This window comes from Microchirus variegatus (assembly GCF_963457635.1).
Source record: "Microchirus variegatus genome assembly, chromosome: 3".
In the NCBI taxonomy this organism is placed as follows: Eukaryota; Metazoa; Chordata; class Actinopteri; order Pleuronectiformes; family Soleidae; genus Microchirus; species Microchirus variegatus.
In genome coordinates this window covers 37,604,450-37,625,982 of record NC_139804.1, presented here as the reverse complement: position 1 = coordinate 37,625,982, position 21,533 = coordinate 37,604,450, and the positions used below count along the sequence as shown (strand labels likewise).

Genomic DNA, 21,533 nt, shown 5'->3' with positions numbered 1-21,533 from the left:
GCCGGGAGCTGTCGCTGTCGCAGGCGGAAAGCGGGGGGGGGACGTGATATGATATGAACCCCGCAGTCGTCGTCGTCGTCGTCGTCGGTTTAAAGCGGCGCCGCAGCTGAAACGCCTCCATTTTCCTTCCGCAGGATCACTGGGGACATTTGTAGGGTTTTCTCCCTCCCTACCCTCCCTCCCTTCCCACTCCCTCCCTCTCTCCGCACACGTTCACGTTCACCGGGAGATTCGGCCGCCGTCATGCCCGGGTTTGATTACAAGTTCCTGGAGAAGCCGAAGCGACGCTTCCAGTGTCCGCTGTGCAGCAAAGCGATGAGGGAACCGGTGCAAGTGTCGACCTGTGGACACCGCTTCTGTGACACCTGTCTGCAAGAATTCCTCAGGTACACACACAGACACACACACACACACACACACACACACACACACACACACACACACGCGCGCTCCCCTGTTCTCTCTATGTGTGTGTTTGTGTGCAGGTGTGTGTTTACACACCAGAGATCCACCTCCGATACCACACACACTACAGTCTAGTCGAGTTTCGGTCGAGCCACAGCAAATGATAGAGGACGTTCAACGGCGTCCTCGTCTGTTTACATTGGGGCGATGTAAACAATGACAGATTGTATCGCGATAACGGTTATAACGTCCAAAATAACCGCGATATCATTGTTTTTATGTCGTACTGATAGTCTTCAGAAAATGGGCGAAATCTTTACGTTTTTTTATGTGTGTGTGTGTGTGTGTGTGTGCACATGCACTGCACACGAGCGTTTTTGTCACGTGACAATATATTCTGACATGTAAATAATGTTTTGTGGATAATGTCAACATGTTTAAGAAAACAAACTCTGCGCAATGTTGTTGTTTTTCCCCCATATTTATGCACATGTGCCCTTTTTTCGCCTTAGCAAAGCGTATTTGTAACATTATATTATGTATTTTATATATGTATGTATACATATATATGTATGTGTATATATATGTATGTATACATGTATGTATGTATATATGTATGTATGTATATATTTATATATATATATATATATATATATATATATATATATATATATATATGTATCTAGTATATATGTGTGTATATATATCTAGTATATATGTGTATATATATATTTATTTATAGTATATGTGTATATGTATAGTATATGTATATATGTGTGTATATATATAGTATATGTATATATATGTGTCTATGTGTCTATATGTATATATGTATATATATATGTATATATGTATATATGTATATATGTATATATATATATATATAGTATATGTACATGTATATGTATATATGTATATATATGTATATATATATATATAGTATATGTACATGTATATGTATATATGTATATATATATGTATAAATATATATATAGTATATGTACATGTATATGTATATGTATATATGTATATATGTATATATATATGTATATATATATATATATATATATATATATAGTATATGTACATGTATATGTACATGTATATATAGTATATGGCTATATATATGTACATATATAGTATATGTATATATATATATCTATATAAATATAGATGTATATATCTATATCTATATATACAACAAGTTCCCCTTGGGGATGAATAAAGTATTTCTATTCTATATATGTATATGTATATTTATAGTATATCCCAACAGTATATCCCATTCATCGCATAAATTTGCGATGAATGGAGATGTTACTGCGATAATAGCTGTTAAGCTTTTAGAATGTGCTCACATTTACATGTGGTGTATCGTGATTTTGAAAGTTGTTTTGCATGAACGTCCTCACGAGACACATTGACACTTTTCTCCGTTTTATGATCATCACGGTATTGAAAAGGCTCCATAGATTAGCTTTTTGCGGCTGCACATTATCGCACACACCGGCCCGTTTCCTTTCCTCTTTGGTGTTCACTTCATATTAATGTGTGTCAGACGCGTTAGTGCGTCAAAACAAAACTGAGCCAGTTTCTATTTCGGGAGCAGTCATGCAGGTGCTTTTCAGGACAATTAGACGCGGTGGTTTTTGTTGTGACCACATGATGCAAGAGTGAATAATTAAGGCTGGAAATGATCTATATTCCCCGTTAGTTTCAGTTTTTCTTGCCCGTCTTCTGTGATGCAGTTGTGCTCCGGTCCTGCAGGGGGCTCCTGCCTCCTCGCTGGGTCCGTGGTTGTTGCCTCAGGGAGGCTGAGTTGGTGGAGGTCGACGGGGTCTTTTCCTGGAGTCCAGGATTAGACGGCTTCTTTCATGGGTGTCAGTGGGAAACTGTGGGTGAGGTTTGGCCTGAAGGACTTTTTCACTCAGAGGTCAGCAGACTGACAAACCCCCGACTCACCTCCTAATCTGCCGGACACTGACGTCTGTGTTGAGACCTGGAGAAAGAGCGTCTTTGTTTGGTCATGAGGGATTTTACATTAAAAGGAAAATCATGCGGAACATCTGCACTCACCTTTAAGTTAATTGTTAACAATTTTGCTAATCGATTAAAAGGGTTGGGTGTTTGTTTTTTCTGGCTTCTTAAATGTGAATATTTTTGTATTTCTTTGCTCCATTCAACAAAGATATCATTAAAACAAATTAACATTGGTTTGTTGGCAAAAACAAGAGAACATCATAATTTTGCTCTTTGTCAGGATTAGTTTTTCTTATGATTGTTTGGGAAAGCCTGAGTGATGTTGTTCCTGCTTAAAGATGTTCTGGATGTACAGTGGAGGCCAGAACAGGGGGGGCCCAACAACATATTTCTGCCCCAAGGCCCTCTCGCATGTTTAATCCGGCCGTGGAGTAAATGACAACATGCCCGTTGATTTATCTCTTTTTACGTTTGTTTAGCGAGAGTAATGTGACACATCTGTCCTTCACTCTGCGCGTTATCTAGAGCTATAGATGATTTATGCTGCACGGTTATCTCGATTTAAAAAAAAAAAAAACGTGTAGTGAAACTGAAGCCTAGACTCTCACATGTCACGGATTCACAGAGAAACGTGCGTTTTATTGACATCAAAACGTTCCTCTCTGAGTCGTCGTGAGCAAACAAAAGCGATTCCTGCTTCTTGTTTTTGTGCAAAAAGCTGTGTACAGATGTTTGAGCAACAGTTGAAAACCTCAAACTACAATTACAGTGGTGTAAAACAAATGAACTGGAGGAACTGGAGCGACAGAAATGTCTGGCATTTTTACTTGACTTTCTGCTGGAACATGAGCGTGAAGACGTTGGTGTTGTAGATTCCCCCAGAAATCCGCAGATAATCCAGAAGAATTTTCTGGATCTGTATATAATTTGACCTGTTTTTATAGTTATTACTATCTTACATGAACATAACAAAATTCATCCGGATCTGTTAAGATGTCGCTGAGATATACACGTAACATACGTAATACCTAATACACATAATACGTAAAGTATGCAATACCTAATGTACGTAATACGTGACTTACATAATACGTAACATGCCTAATGCCTAATATACGTAATGCGTAACTTACATAATATGTAAAGTATGCAATACCTTATGTACGTAATACGTAATATATGCAATACTTGATGTACATAATACGGAACGTATGCAATCAATAATATACGTTATACGTAATATGTAACATACGTAATACTTGATATACGCAACATTTAATTCCTGATATACAAAACGCATGCTATGCTTAATACCTAACATGCAAAATACTTTATTTGTACTACATAATATATGTAATACATAACATATTTAATACCTAACATATATAATATACATTATTTGTCATAGATACTACGTAATATCCATAATACCTAATATTTCTAATGCGTGTGCTACAAAATACACGTAATACCTAATATTCATAATACCCAATATAGGTAATACTAATACCTAATATAAAAAATACATGATATACTTAATACCTAACATACAAACTGCGTTTTATACGTAATACCTAATCCGGATCATATTCGGGCGAAACTGGATCTGATGACGGTTGAGGGTCTGGTCCTAAAAACAATTGTCATATTATCATCTTTATCACTTTTTTGAGCAAAATTTGATGGGAACATACTTGTATGATCACCAAAGGACCAACTTAGAGACAGAACCTCACAGAACCCTAAACCTCAAACAAATTAATGAAGATGATAAAAGATAAACTGTCATTAAAATGATTGATTTACTTTTTATTTAAATATGTTTGCTCAGCATTTTTACCACCAATTTGACTCAAGTTAAATGGTTTGAGGGGAAGTTGACCGTGAACCCAACTTGTAATATCAGTTTTACGTAAAGTCTTTAGTTAAAGTTTCTCTACAGAGCTCCCCCTACAGTTTTGGAGTACGTATTTTTACTCTTCATCACTTTTATCCGACGATGAACTTATAAAATAACGCCATCACTATCTGGGCCCTGATCTTGCAAGGCTGGTTTTCCGCTAACAGACAGTAGGGGGCCGTCTCCGCTGACCCCGACCCCGATGCGACCTTTAACCATCACAGTTGTTACATTCGGGTAAAAATCCTGCCTCGTTCTTCTTTAGTGAAAATCAAAGTCACCCCGAGGGGAAAGTGAAGCACAAACGAGGCGACATTTAGCAGAATATCTAACGTAATCAGTCAAAGTCTTGCGTCGACTGCAACTCGTGATGTCAGAGACGATGTAAACGCGTGGTGTAACGATGTGAATGCGTTAAAGAGACTCGGTCTTGACTCCCTGCTGTGAATCCTGAGTCATCGTGAAGCCTCGTTAAAGAAGCAGAGAATCACGTCTGCCTGGAATAATATGACGAACACGGAGCGCGAGGGAGGAAACAAACGCCGCTCAATCAATGAGGTTTTCTGGTCCGACGCTTTGTCTGCCTCGTCCCGTCCACCTCCTCGTTCCTCCTCCAGTTTACGCTCTCCCGTTCTTCTTCTTTTCTCTTTTTTTCCCCCCACTCCCACTCGCTGACTGAAATGATTTTTAAGCAAAGTTTCCCAACTTAGGAAAGATTAAGTTGAGTAACTGTGAGCTTCTGTTGGGTCACGATGTCGGTGCAGACGTGATGATTCCTCCCCGTCTGAGATTCTGCAGCTTCACACCCTCAAAAAACACTTCATGACAAGTTCTCTTTTTAAATATAAATACCACTTTACTGTGTGGTTATGTTTCCAGGACCGTGCTGTATATCAATATCATATCAATACTTCAGATTTTTGTCTTTTCCTGGTTTTAAAGGCAGTTGCTGTCAAGACATTAATCTATTTTGTCAAATATTATGAATTTTTTTTTGAGTTTCAGCAGAATTTGACCCCATTTCAAGGCAAATGTGTTGCAATTTACACATATAAATATCCTTGATTAAACAGTAGAAACCCTAACAAATATTAAATTCAGCTCCTAGTTATTGTAGAGTATTGTCAAAGTCTCGTCCGTGTATTGGAACTCAGTCTAAAAATATCGAGAAATTGCTCCAGTAATGTTGAATTAATAGTTTAGGACGTTGTTATAGGTCACGTAAAGGTCGTAAATAGAAACAACATCTGGGTTGCCAGGTTAGTTTTGTTGTTTGACCTCATGTTTTGCTAAAAATACTACAGTTAATCTGAAAATAACTTGATAAATCACTCCAAATCAACTCAACTGTAAGCGACACATTCCTGTTAAAACACAGATGATAAATACTGGTACAATAATAACACAACTGTAATGATGAAGTTTTTTTTGACATTTTTCAATTTAGGGAGGGATTTTAGATTAATAAACCCTTTAAAATGTCGTTATATCTGTGTACAACTACACTATAGTGATTTTTTTTTTGCTTTTAAATCCTGTATTTACAATCACTATATTACTGTTTTATGAAATAATGCCCGTGTTTTGAGACGGGATAATTGATATTGAAGCGTTATTGTTCTTTTTCCTCCCCGTCGCTGTTGAATTGTCCGAGCTTGACTGTCGACTTCAGACTGGATGTTTCTCACTTATTGCAGCACAAAGATCAACCTGGTTGCACAACGGATGAAGCATTGGCTAACGACAATGTTTTCGGCCGCAGTAAAGCGTGCTGGTGATGATGGTGATGATGGTGATGATGGTGATGATGGTGATGATGGTGATGATGGTGATGATGGTGATGATGGTGATGATGGTGCAGAGCTGACTCTGGCCTTGGCCGACACACTTTCAATTAGCTAAAGAGGTGACGACGCAGCAGTGAGTCCTGCGGCAGATTTAAATGTTTTATTTTTAACTTTATTCTTCCTCGGTTCGGGAATGTTTTCATTGAAGAAATACTCAAAAAGAAAAGTTGATCTATTTTGAACAATATGATCTTTTATAGAGCCAATATACTCATAAATGTGTAAATAATGCTGTATATTTAGCAGTTACACACAAACAAGCACAGTCAGAGTGTTGTTGACGACGTACAGTGAAAGCAGCGGTTTAACACGGCGACGGATCGCGTGATTGTGTTCGTTTCCCGAAAAATATGAAATGGGACCGTGTGTCATCATTCGCATCCAGATTATCTGCACTTTTAAAACTAAATTACATCAACAACAGCTGTTTTTATGGAAGAATATTAGGGCAACATGTCAAAAAAAATTTAAAGAAAAAGAAAAAAAGGTAAAACAGCAGGATTCTGGGAATAAAGTCAGAAAGTCGCAATGAGATTAAAGTCAAAAAGTCGGAATTCTGAGATCGTCAGTATTACCTTAGAATTCCTCAGAATGCCAACTTTCTTACTTTAATCTCAGAATTCTGACCTTTTTCTCAGAAATCCAATTTTCAGACTTTAGTCTCAGAATTCTCACAGTTTTCTCCCACAGAAACATGTCCTTTTCCCCCTCATAATTTTGACACGTGGCACTAATACTCTTCCATATTACTGCAGTTCTGGATTAAAACGGCAGGTCAATAGAATGGAATAGAATATAACTTTTTTCTGGATTAGTTGATCATCAAACCAGCTTTCTGTAGTTGTAGATTAAAAGGAGACACTTTTGTAGTAACAACAGCAGTAATAGTTGTAGTCACAGTAAATCCATGTTTCCACCACGTGGAGCGGTTTGGTTTGGTACGATACATATTCTTTTTATTGCGTTCCCATTCGGAAAAGTACCAAAATAACCAGCTCTAACTGTTCTATATCAGCAACCTTCCCTTGGGGTCCCAGAGTAAAATGGTACCGAAGTGGTTCCCCAAGGAAATGGTGCTGTTAGAGCTGGTTATTTTGGCACAATTCCTTATGGAAACGTACCGTACTGCACCAAACCAAGGCTTTACAGTAGCAGTGTTGTTTTTAAACGTTGCTCCTGTAACGTAGCAGAATAAAGCCCAATTTATACTCCTGCGTAAAGTGCTCTGCGTAGGTTACGCAGAGTCCTCTGCGTCAACGTAGAACCTGTCGAAGAGCCTCTACGTCGTCTCCGACTGCACGGAATATTTTTTAAGTGTCCGTCACTCTGTCAAGAGACAACGGAGACGGCAAGAGCTGTGATTGGTCCTCAGGACAGGCCGAGACAGCGCTGCTCTGTGCCGGCTCACAGTGAGCACCGAGCGTCCACAGAGGCGGAGCAGATCACCGCCGACAACGTCGCTGCCAAACTATAAATACGTCATATCTTAACACACACAGCACATGTTTAGACTCTAAATGGACAATTTCTCGCCTCAAATTATCTTAAAACTGCGTTCCGTCACACAGAAAAGTGAGAAACGGCCACTGTTTCAACAACAACAGTCTTTCTCTCTCTTTCTCCCTCGGACTTTCTCCATTGCTCACTGTAGCCTGAAGCACAACAACATTGCGCAGCGACCCCTACTGATCGGGCGGGAAATTGCAGCGCCTATCCGTCACCACGACGCAGAAGTATAAAGGCTCGAGTCGTCTACGTGGTGACGCAGACGGATAACGCATTACGCAGTCGGAGAAGTATAATGTGGCCTTAACCGTTAATGGTTTGAACCATCTGGGATTAAACGGGGTTTGTTATGATGGTTGAGGCCTCGTGACTCATCAGTCGTGGTTTGTACGGAGCCCGTTAGCTTGGCTTGTGCCGCGTGACAGCGCCGTCTGTGTCGGTGATGCAGTGCCGCGCCGCGACCTCGACAGGAGGGTAATTGGTTTGTTCCGGCTCGTGAGCGTCTTCCCCCTCAGACCTCCGCCGAAGTCGCGTCGAGAGCAAAGCGACTCCCGACTTCTCCGGAGTCACGAGGAGCTCAAAGTAGGCTAATGTGAGAACGTTTCCCCCAGCGCGCGATTATTCACCGTCCAAAAAACCTTTTTGAGAGTTTTTCCTCCTCTGTGTTTATAACAGTTGTTTTTATAAAGTAGGTGATTCTCTCTCTCTTTTGTGCTGCAGCTGCCTCCCACACTTTTATCCTCTGAATTACTGTGGTACAGTCTGTTCTACAGTCAAACGCCTCCTCCCCTTTTTGTTTCCTCCGACCAGGAACTGTGTCTCATTTGAATATGTGGGGCGTTAGTTTAGTGGAGGAAAAGTCAGTACAACATTTTAGTAAGCTGCTGTTTATAAAGCAAATTAAAAAAAGGGGTTTAAAATGATAATTATCAGGTGTATTGGCAGGATCCCTAGGGCTGCAGCTATTTTGCAATCAATTTATTTCTCCATTAATAGATGGAGCCTGAAGAAAGATGTTTTTTTCTCTCACTAAATTCCATCTAATTTAAAATTGTTCCAAATTCCAAAGAAAATTTCAGACAAATCAGGACAGAAATGTATTTGGTCCCTAGAATGTTAGAAAATATTCACATTTAATAAGACGGCTAATCAGAGAAATTGGTTTGATTATGAAGAAAAAAACGCTCAAATCGATCTTTAAAGTGGTCGATGATTCATTTAGTCATTGATAAGTTAGCGGTTAATCGCTGCAGCCTGACTTCTGTAAACTCAAATGTAGATTTTTAAGACTTTTATGGCCATTTTCTTCCCTTTGAGTGAAGTAAACTTTAAATGTTTAATGAACGTGAACCAATTTGGGGATAAAGTAATCAGCAATTTAAAACATATCAATTATTTCACTGTTTCGTGATATAACAGTGGATATTTAATCAAGTGCACATTTGCTTATGTGCTAAAGGCGATTTAAAGCCCTGTGAACCAATAAAATATATCATATAAAGTTGTTATACACTTGGGCTGCAACAGTAAACTGAGTCTCAATCAATCGTCAACTATTTTCATAATCATTTAATCGTTTTAGTGTTTTTTTTTCTTCTTCTTTTGCGTCTTAAATGTGAATATTTACTTAGTTTATTACAAAGAAATCATTAAAACTGAACAAGAACATTTTCTGGACAGAAGAACTGAGAAAATGATCGACAAATGAATTGAAATGAATGAATAAATACAAATATTTGTGACGTTCAGCCTGAATACACACACACACACACACATACGGGAAGTTTATTTCACGTCCTGTCAACACTGGACCTTTGAAGCACCTTAATGTCCTTCATACGCTGTGATTTATTCCAAAGTGGCACCAAAAGAGTGTTCTTTTTTAGAGCGTGATTATCTAAAGCGGGATTTCACCGTCCATTAAACGCAGGATAAATCCACTTGTGTCCTTTGTGTGCGCAGTCGTCCAGATGGACGTATAGAGCGGCGCTGCTGTCCGCGGTGGACAGGGCGTTTCTTTAAAGGCCAAAAAATGGAGCCGTGTTGCATTGGTGCCCGGTGTTGTGTGTGTGTGTGTGTGTGTGTGTGTGTGTGTGTGTGTGTGTGTGTGTCAGTGTTGCACTGGAGGCAGCAGCTGGGCCTTTGTGTCTCGGTGGGTTTCTGTGTTCTGAATGGGTCCCGGTGCCACGGAACGGCTGATGAATGACCGTGTGTCCATTACCAGCGCCATCACTGGGACATTCACGCTCACTCCACAGGTGTCCAACAAGGCTGCACAGGCGTCCAGAGTCCAGATCCGGGGAGTTCAGGGGACTTCAGTCCTTTTTCTGAGGACAACAGTGGTCAGTGTGAGCTTCTCATAGAGTCACGTTGTGGTCAGCTGACCGAGGTCTTATCCACACGGGAAACAGAAACTTCCCTATACCATCTTTTCATTATTTCATTTTTATAAAAAATGTACGTCAATATATCAAGAAATGTCTTCATACACACAAAGCCACCTGAAATTATGGCTATTTGCGATTGTTTTGACTGAAATTGTGATTGCAATTTGATTCGCTGTCGTCATTTTTACAAAATTATTCAAAAATAATTTCAATAGACAATATTTAAGCTAAAATGGTAATAATTTAAGAAATATTGCGCCTCCTGCGATTTAAAAAATTGCATTAGGCCGTTTTGCGATTTTGATCAAATTTCATTGAATTGTTCATGAAATTACTCTAAACGCTGTAGTACACAAGACGGGCCTGTATGTGGCGCTATAACACTGCCACATATATACACCAAAAACAAGGAAGAAGATGTGGAGCATGCAAAAAAAGCTTATTTTGAAATAAGCCTTTGTTTACGATTGTATACAATACAACAGTGATGTTCAAACACTGGGTTGGGACCCCCGTATGGGTCATGGGAGACTTTATTTGGGTCCCCAAAGAAATTTGACAATTTTCCCCAGAACATTTGTGTGTGTATATTTCTAATAACATGCATAAAGTTAAATAATAACACATTTACTAATCGTCTCTTGTACGGTATTAGGCGTAAATATATGGCTGTAAGTCACTGACGCTATATGCTGTAGTGTGTATGCCAGGCCTCTGTGTGGTGCTGTAACGCAACAACAGATATACTCAAAAAACAGAGAAGAAGAAGTGGAGCCGCATGCACATGTTTTCTTCAAAATAAAGCTTTATTTGAGTAAACATTAAAACTGTGAATCCCAAAACATGGGGTCTGGACCCACAGATGGGACACGGGAGATAATTTTTTGGTCCCCAATCAAATTTTGCATAATTTTCCCGACCTGTTATTCAAGATTTATATGTATATTGTAAGTAATAGAGAATTTAACAAACAAACATCACACACAAAAATGATCTCTTGCCACAGTTTCGTATTTCTTTAATATTAATATATTCTTCTTTAAAGGCTCTAAAAATGACGGTTCCCTGTGGATAAAAACCCGATATGACGCAGAGACTTTGCCTTTGACTCGTTCTGGTGTGAACTGGCTCTTGAAGGCCTCCAGTCTCTCTCTGCTCTGACGTATCCGATGTGACAGAGCTGGAAACAGCTCGGTCACTTTTTACACATCGATGCATAGAAGCAGCCACTCGCTCGGACGAGGAAAGAGAGAAGGAGGATAAACGATAAAAGCAGCATTAGTGTGTGAAGAGAAGAGTCTATAAACTAAACTTAGCTTCTAAACACTGACAGCTATGACCGCACTGCATATTACTTCCAGTGTTTCTCTGCATAGTTTACAATAAAGTTCCAATATTGTCCTTCCAAGGGCTTTACATGGTTATGATTCTCCACATAATACCGTGTTTTATTGTGAAATGACTAAAGCAGCGACGGCTTATTTTCAAGTCCAGGTTACTTTATTTAACTGTAGGTAGATTTGTTTTGCAGCAAAGTGAGAGAACATTCAGTTACAGAACAAACTAGACGTGACACAGTGTACTAACAGAGACAAATGTCGTGATACTTCAGAGAAAGTAACTTTAAGTGGAATAACAATGAAGAAATGTCACAGATATCCTGCATATAAATAATAAAACACCACTAGAAAACAAGATCAAATCCAAAATGAATAATACTGATAAATAAGTACAATAAAAGCTGTAAACACTCTGGAATCAATGTGAAAAATCAACCACATGTGTTTTTACAGTGTACTACAGTATTTGTGTGGAAAAATACTACTATTTCACAGTAGTACACTGCATTGATATCCAATATTTGATGCCCATATTTTAGCCAATTTTGCTTTTTCCACCCTCTGATGATAAATAATATAATACAAAAAAAAGCCAAAAATCAGCTTTTGAACAACACTAATTATCTAATTGTCTTGGCTGCACTGCAGCGCAATTATATACAGTACTTTGATTAAAAGAAAATGTATAAATAAAATGAAACGGGTCGTCAAAAATAACCCAAAAATAAACCTATGGATGAAAAGTGTAAGTTTTAGCGAAAAAACAAAAACTAATCGTAAAAGTTTACATTTTTGGAATAAAAAATTTGAAATCTTTGACAATTTTTATATATTTTTTTTATTATAACATTTTGATGAATTAAGTCCAGGCAACCTAAGTTTGAGGACAACTGACTAACTTTAGCTTAAATGCACTTAATTTGTGTAGGTGCCACCAGGTGAAGTTCATTTTATTTAAGTTCATTTTTTCAGTCTCGTCGGTGTCGTTTACCGTCGGTCTGTGACAAACATTATCTCACACTTTTATTGTTACACACAAGTTTCCCAAGACAAAAATATGCAATTAAATAATAATAATTGTAAATGGCCAACTGAATCATTGGACTTCCCCTAATCTCCTCTAATCTGTGTCAGACATGAAATATCGTCACTGAGTTACTTTTTCCTCTCATGTAGTTCTTGGACGTTTTTATCTCACTGTTGGACTTTGATGCCAATTCTTTTACGAGTCTTTGATCTTTAAAGTTTAACGTGGACGTTTGAAGCTCCTCCCACTGTTACAAACATAAACACATCCTGTAGCAACGACAATTTAACCCCAATTTTTTACTGGATTCTGAATATTTACACACTGTCTCATGGAGCGTGGTCGTCCAGTTTGGTGCCAAACATTTAAAATGTTACTATTTTACTCTCTAATCCAGTAAAAATGAATTTACCATGATTTTTTGTTTTGTTTTTGCTTGATAAATTCCTGGTGTGTCGTCAAATTTTGTGTCGTCGTCAGAGATAAAGTGACATTTTGAGTTTGGATTGACATGAAAGCAGCTGAGCCAGAGTTGTAAGTGGGTCTGAGAGAGAAAGTCAAACAAACAGCATGAAATTGACCCAAATCACTGTGTTATTTTGCTTGTAAGGAAATGGATGTTGACATCAGATACGTGGTCATTACCAAGGTTTGGTTTGGTGGAAACGGCAGAAATACCAGCAGGGAAAACATTTACCGTAGCTGCAGTTTTGACCCACAACAAGGTTTGAAATGAGTGTAATGTTCATGTTGGAGAAAGATAAATATTGAAGAGCAACCGCTGCACACACGTATTTTGATCATCGATTGGTTGGTTATTGTTTTCTTCGGTTGGACAGATATCATCACGTATCGCGATATATCGTCCTCTTGCAATATAATGATTATCACAGATTAGATGCATCGCGATATTATTGGTGTCCTCGGCTGCGTATCGTACGGTAACTCGAGGCACCCTGTAGAGCTGAAACGATTAATCGAGTATTCGATTATTAATAAATTACTAAATTAATCGCCAACTATTTTGATAATCGATAATCAGTTTGAAGCTTTTTTCATGATTAAAACAACATTTCTGATTGTTTTAGCTTCTTAAATGTGAATATTTTCTTGGTTTCTTTGCTCCACATAAACAAAGAAATCATTCAAACTGAATCATTTTGGTTTGTGAACAAAACAGGACGTTCGAGAACATCGTCATTTCTAGCTTTGACGAACACTGATTTTTAACATTTTCTGACGTTATATGAACCATACGATTCATCGATTAATCAAGAAAATAATCGACAGGTTAATTGATTACGAAAATAATCGTTAGTTGCAGCTCTAGCACCCTGTGATTCTTCACCCTCGCCGTAGTGTTTTTCACGTTAATTTGATTTTTGTCGACGACGTCGGCTAATCTTTTGTTTACATGCCGTGTTCGCCTGTAAACGATAAAGAAGTTTGGGTTTTTCCAAATATTCTGTAAGAAGTTTACATTCTACTCTGAGAAGTTTGCTCTCTTAAGTGTCCGTCCATGTGTCCAGAGATGGACAGATAGACGTGGGTCGGCGTCTTGCAGGATGAGGTAATTGTGTCTGGTTTCCCCCCGGAGAGGAAGCTGAGCGTCTTTGCAGGCGCAGCAGCTGTGATGATGATGATGATGGTGATGATGATGATGATGATGGTGATGATGGTGATGACGACATCGCTGGGAGAAAGTCCTGCGATCATTTCACACATCTGCAGACGAGATGTTATTCTGAGACGCTCTCTTCTGACAGCTGGGTGTGAGAATTGTAAAGAAGAGACTATGAGATGGAGACGATTTAGAAGGAGTTTAAATTCTGCGACGGAACCTAAAGAAGAAGAAGAAAAATCTGATGTTCTCTAGCCTAGAAACGGAAATGTAGACAAATGCTTTCTGAAACAATTTGTTGATGTTTCTGACAGCAGGAATTCTATTTGTGTCAAAAAAAGAAAAAGATTTTCCCCAAAAAATAGGTCTGCATTTTTGCTGTCTGTACGAAAGCTAATGCTTATAGGTAAATAAATAAATAAATAAACATATCTGTTAAACTGATTTCATAGAGGAATTAAAGGTGAATTATGCAACTGGCCAAAAAATCTAACACTAAATATGTCACAGAGACTCAGGAATAATGTTCATATAACAAACTGAACTCACCAACAACAACAGTACAGACAAAATATTTGCATTAAAAAAAATATTTTGCAGACTGCAAATCATGTTTATGTTTTGAAATCATGTTTTGGCGTCATGTGGCGCCACCTACCACCGTCTACCAATCATTGCAGTCAGTAGAGTTGCAGCTGCCGAGCAACCACGGGTTGCCAGTTACGTCAGAAAACGAAATCTCAAAGACCATGGCATTTTTTAACCAATTTCAATATCAAAACATGCACATAAATGTTCCTGCTTCTATATTTTTGGAACAGTATGGTGAATTATCTATGGAAATTTTATGCATATTTGCAAGAGTGAGAATATTTGGATTTTAAATGGATTTTCCAATCATTTTTGTTGTAAATACTGGTAAATCCTCCACTTCAGACAATTCGCAGATGAATTGTGCATTTTTGTGGGAAAATGTCATATAAACTGGTTAAAAATCAACTCCAAAGAAGCGAAAAACGTTGTTTTAATGCATCAGTTTAGCTTCGATGTCACATCATGTGTCGGCTGTGAGGGCGTCGTGTTCATGACGGACGGTTCAGACGTTTACTCGTCTCCTCACAAATGCATTTTATTTGTCGTGTGAGTAAAACAGCCTTGATATTTCCTTTTCCTTTTTGTTTCTGCTGCCACTTTTGCGTCTTTTCAACGTGTACTTGAACGACGGCTGTTTGTGTGTTGTCGTCGTCGACGGCGGCCACACACGGTGCCTTTTCACTGCCGTGAAGTGGAAAACGATCTGAAAAGTCACTTTGTGGTTTGGAGAAAGTCGTAAATCGTCCTCCTGACTCATCTCACACACTCACACACTCACCTGAGTCACCGGCAGAGAACAAGTCCAAATTAGTGCAATTACTGTCCGACTTCATGTTACACGGCGAGTTGATGTGACTGATGTTACTGGGAATAAAAGGAAGATCCACTTCATTGTGTTTGTTAGTTTAGTTTAGTGTTTGTACGTCAGCACAATATGAAGGAAGTCCCTGAAGCCAATTTTATTCATTTATGTCATGTGAAAAGGCACATGTTGGTTTGCATGTTGTTAACACATCAGAATGTGAATGAAATGTATAGAAAAATGTGTTGTTTTTTTCTCATAATTTGTGTTAAATGTTGTTCCAAACTAAAGATCTATATTTAGATTAAATTGCCGGTCATGAAGGAAACAAAGAAACAGAAGAAAAACAATGAAGCTGGAACTTATTGTTGTGTTTGCCTCTGCTACACTAGTTAGCATCACACTCCCTTTCAGCTTGTCAGTATATGGAAGTTTCCAGTTTAGCTAGCTGCTAGTTGTTAGCAAATCTAGCGCTGTTTGGAGTCTTCCTGTCGAAACTGGCTACTTCCTGTCAAAACAAGTAGTGTCAGTTAAGTTAGTTTAAGTTTGTTGGCGACCATAACTGTCGTAAAAAAACAGCCATAACAGGAAGAAGCCGTTAACTTACGTAAGGTTTGCGTTTATGGATCAGGAAGTGATGGCGTCCATCAGTTGGCTAAAAAGAATACGATTCTAAAAGCTAACGAAGTAAAGTTGGTCGCCACGTCAGTCCGAAAAATCTTCTGTGAACCATTTATTGTTGTTGTTGTTATTTTTTGGGGGTTTCAAGCTCGGGGACAGGAACTGTGAAACACGTGCAGAGCGGCTAAGCTAGCTCGAGTGTGACTGAACTTATGTACAATAGTAATTTGACTCCCAATCCCATTATCTGGTTGAGTTAGCTCAACTTTGGACATTGAATAGGGTACAATTTCATGTTTACATCTACTTTCAAAAGTCCAGTTTTAGTCGGACGATCAAAATAATTCATGTTTTCTTGATAAATTGACAAATTTTTTCGTTAACTGCTGGAAATGAATTTGATTGAATGTCCGTAAATCGTCTCTCATTATCTAAAGTGAGCAGTAGCAGTTTATATGTGTGTGTGTGATTGCGTGAGCAGCAGCGTACGGACATGCCTCGACTTGCCCTCAACCATCACAACCTCCTTTTTACACACGATTTTCTCAGCCACTTGGTTCCAAACAAAGAGGGAAAACATTCCAGCTATGCAGCGAGGCACCTAGCCCCTCGCACAGCGAGCGTGCTGGGACGCGGCCACAGAAACCCAGCCCTGTTGCCGCCGCCGACGCCGCCGCTGCTGGACCGGAGCCAGCTGGCACAGGTCTGAGCCGCGTGGCTCGTGCTCACACGTGTCCCGGTATGAATTCTATGTGGATTATCAGAACCAGTTGCACGTTCCCCCGCCTGTTCCCACCACAGTGCTTCAGTTAGGAATGAAGACATGTCGTCGTGGTGATGACACTTTATTTAGATGAGATATTTTGAATGTGTGAGATGCTTGGCAAGTTTACACGAGTCCATGGATGAGTGGATAGGGAACTTGGCTCGTCACTGGATGGGGTTCCTGGTTCCAGTCCCTGGAACCTGGGGGAGTCCTGCGCTAAGTACCCAATCCCCATTACTCATTGTTAATTGGACTAAATTGACCTCAGCTATGGGGTGAAGGGCATCCAGTGCCAGGGTAAATGGGAGTGTTGTGTCAGGAAGGTAATCCGGCTTAATCCGACCACTAGAGAAGAAGAAAATCCCACAAAAACTACCAGAACTTTATCCATCCAATCATTTTCTTTTGCATTCTTAAAAGGTTTTCTGTAAACACGGCATCGTTTTTTGAGTAATGACGTCATAATCACAGTAGTAACTACACTACTGTTCAAAAGTTTGGGCTCACTTAGAATTGTCCTTATTTTTTGAAGGAAAAACCTTTTTTAAATGAATATAACATTAAATGAATCATAAATACACTCTATACATTGTTAATGTGGTAAAACGACTATTCTAGCTGCAAACGGCTGGTTTTTAATGGAATATGTGCATAGGTGTATAGAGGCACATTTCCACTGTTCTAATGGTACATTGTGTTTGCTAATTGCGTTATTGATTATTAGAAAAACCTTGTGCAATGATGTTAGCACAACCGAAAATATATTATTATTATTATTATTATGAGAGCAGCGTTCGGCACGTTAACAACTTGCTACCAGCTAATCTGGAAACTGCCCGACTCTGAAAAGGGCAACGTGTCGCCACCTAGTGTAGCGGAGGCAGACGCACTTCTTTCAATAAATCCATTTCCTGCGAGCATTTAAAAAGAAATAAACGGTGTAGTTGTTGAGCTACAAATATAGTTGGACTCTACAGTTTTGACTTTAAAACCAGTCCAGATCTCAGTCTGGATTCATGTGCGCTCTGCGACCTCACACTCACACACACCCACCCACCCCCCTCTCATCCATCTGTTTGTTTAGTGCACAGGTCACTGAAGCGGCACACACACACACACACACACACACACACACACACACACACACACACACACACACACACATATGCTCCAGCTCCCACAGACATTATTTCAGCTGCATGATTTAGTTTTTTCTGATTTATGTCAGCTTTTTTTTTTTTTTGCCAAAGGGAGGATCGGTGAAAAAATATCATCATTTAAGGCCAAAAAACGAGTCATTTTTTATGAGCCTCAGCTATATGAGCTGGGCAATAATTCAATAAAATGATGTATGTGTGAAATTAAATATAGCTCAAGAACTAGCTAAACTAAAACAAAAAAAATAACATGACTCTTTTATCGGATATGAAAATAATCCGTAGTTTTTAATGCTGTCAAACGTTAACGCGCCGACGCCGTTTAATGGCGTCAACATTAACGCACGACACATTTGCAGGACTACTGACCGGGGAAAGACGTGCGTGTCGTCATGTTTACGTGACTCCAGATTGTTAAAATGAGTCTCTAAAGTAACGCTAAACTTTAAAAACAGAGACACACATACGCAGTACACAGGTACGCTGGTTATTTGTAGCGCTGCTCTTTTCGTTTAATAAACAGACCGCTCCAGTTCCACTGTAGGCGCGCTTACGGCGCTAAAAGAAGCTAACGGAGCTAACTGGTAAACGGTGCCTGGACTCCGGTGTCGCGGCACGTAAACATGACGTCATGCGTGTCTTTTTCTGGTCAGTCGTCATGGAAACGTGTCGTGCGTTCACATGCGTTAACCTTTTGCACAGCACTAGTAGTTTTATGATAGTTATTGTAACAAAACTAACACTAAATTAAGCATTTTACTTTTAGACTCTTGTTGATGAATCTATTTCCCATTTGTGAAATCATGACATCAATGTTGCAAGAAATGACTCGATGAGTCGATTTCTCTTGAATTTTCATTCAAACTGCTGATCCGTGCGCTCGCGTATCGACTCGTAAAGGAAAATGAAGCATGTTCACAAACTCTTAAGAGTCTTAGCGATATTTCTGCACACCCCCCCCCCCCCCCCCCCTCTCCCCGTGCTGCTGTGAGGCTCTGGTTGAGGCCCTGGCTTGTATCGTTGAGCTCACGGTGCAGATGGGCAGTGACAGGAAGAGACGCGCAAGGAATCCGCGTCTCGAGCTCTGAAAGACGAGCAGCTGGGAGCTCAGAGCGGGAGGAAGCTCGCGGCCGAGGCACCTGTCCTGAGTGAAAGGCTGCTCTGTGGAGCCGAGCAGGTGTTGGCAGAGCAGTTAAGCCCTGCACTTGAAGCGAAACACACTCTGAATTATCCTCATTTATCCACAGGGGCCCCATTAACGTCAAGGTCAATGCCCCCGTTGGCCCCTTGGCCTTTTTCGATAAAGTCTTCCTTCCTTCCTTCCTTCCTTTCAGGAGTCCATCGTCCGTCCTCTGTCCTCGCCTCGTCAGCTGCTCTGTTTACTGAGGTCGTCCTTTTAACCAAACAGCTCAATGACTCTGTCAAGTACATGAACTCCCCCGGTGTGTTTGTCGCTCGCAGCTCGTTTTTTTTTCCGCATGTGTCAACACGGCGGTAACGCTGTGAACTTCCCTCTTCCTGCGTCGGCACAGATCAACTATTGATCCCCGTGAAAGGAAGTGGCTCCTTCAGGTGCACGGAACGGATCGTTCAGGCGAGACCTTCGGGATAAAGGGAGCGCTTGTTTTCCAGACTCTCGGGCTCAGAAACTGCATAAATGATCGCGGCGGTACAGGAACAAGTGTGTGATGTTATTGTTTTCTCAGTTGGATCTAAAAATACCAAAACCAAAATGGAATTTTGTCTTTTCTTTGCTCCATTTAAAAAAAGAGATAATTCAAACTGAATGAATTTTGTTTTGTGGACAACATCAACATTTTATGGACCAAACCAACTGATTATTGAACCTAATCTTTAGTGGTAGTCCTGCAACACTTTGTGTCTACACGTACACAGTATATTTTTCATAATAATAATTTGTAAACTAAACTTTGAACTAGTGCTGTGCAATAGGTTAATGCATGATGCGTTTCCATGACGACTGACCGTGTGACGTCATGTTTACGTGCCGCGACATCAGAGTCCAGGCACCGTTTACCAGTTAGCTCCGTTAGCTGCATTAGCTCCTTTTAGCGCACCTACAGTGGAACTGGAGCTGTCTATTTATTAAAAGAAAAGAGCAGCACTAATAACCAGCGTAACTGTGTACTGCGTATGTGTGTCTCTGTTTTTAAAGTTTAGCGATACATTACATATTCTTCTATTCTAACAATCCGGAGTCACGTAAACATGACATTACGCGCATCTTTTTCTGGTCAGTCGTCATGGAAACGCGCTGCGCGTTAACGTTGGCGCCTTTAAACGCTGTGGAGAATATAAATATGATGCAAATGATCCAGCCTCGCATATATAACGTTTAACATTATTAAATAATGTACTGATATGTTCAGGTATATTAATATGAAAATAAAATGCGTAACTACACTGTTAGTGAAAATAAGCTATGAGCGGCAACTCGCTTACGAAAGCAAGAAAAATGAAGGTTGTCACTGTACACAAAAAATGTAGTTCACTTATTTAATGAACTCATAAATGGTGCAAAAAATGACGTAAAAAAGAAATGACTTGGTCAGTTGGCAGCGCAGACCATACACAATCAACATTTTATGAATACTAATCAAATGACATTGTTTGACAAGTGTTTGGTTTCTAAATTCATTAAATTTAACTTTAAATGTTCAGCAAGAATCAACATATCATTAAAAACTGCCTCAGGTAATTCACCGCCTCGTCAAAAAGTAGTAAAAGACATAAAACTCCGCCTCTTTAGGAAGATTTCTATTTATTTGAACACACGGTTCATATAAAGGAGAGTTTGTCCTAGTGCAGCAAACACACTGCAGCCCATTCATCAAACTGACAAAAAATACACAACTTCCATTTCATTCCATATATCAGGAGTTGATGATGTTGACTTCTCTATTTATTGCTATAAATCCTCCCTTTTTTCTATTTTTTTTTTTTATTTCCCCCTCTTGGCTCCTTTTTATGCGTCTGATTCAGGGGAGAAAAAAATAAATAAATAAAAATCCCGTCATTTATCTCATTGTTGCTCCCGGCAACAGGAGCGCAGAGCAGAGCGTTGAAGAATTCACGCTGGACGAAACAATGCAGCTGAAAAACAAAGCAGGGCATTTGACGTCAGCTCCTCGCCGCCGAACAAAAGAAACTGCAGCAGCGAGGAAAAGAAGGAGCTGAGGCATGGTGATGATGATGGTGATGATGATGATGATGATGATGAAGTGGAGGCACGGAGTGCTGGTGCGGGGCTCCGCAGCCTGGAGGCGCTGTTTTGCCCGCTTTCCGTGTTGTTTTCCTTCTCGTCTGCGTTTGCTCGTCTCAGATTTAGATAAAGGTCTATGATCACAGAGGCTGACAGTGAGGTTTTTATATATATATATATATATATATAATTTTTGTGAATTAGTGCATGCTCATGTCTGCTAACCCGCTCCCTCTGCTCCTCTACGCACACACACACACACACACACACACACACCTAAAACAGCCTCACCTTCCCAGTTACCATGGACACAAAAGCACTGGACCTAAAATTGTCACAGCGACAACTGTGACACCT

General features: G+C 39.6%; 1 protein-coding gene across 1 annotated transcript in view; it reads left to right on the top strand.

Moving 5' to 3' along the window:
- Nucleotides 1-243: 243 nt before the first annotated feature.
- traf4a (tnf receptor-associated factor 4a) overlaps nt 244-21,533 on the top strand; it is a gene marked incomplete at both ends in the record, with an annotated part of 47,458 nt that continues 26,168 nt past the window's right edge. Inside the window, one exon of the mRNA XM_083887359.1 lies at nt 244-386. Within this exon, the coding sequence (XP_083743485.1) occupies nt 244-386 (143 nt within the window). The remainder of the gene's footprint in view (nt 387-21,533) is intronic.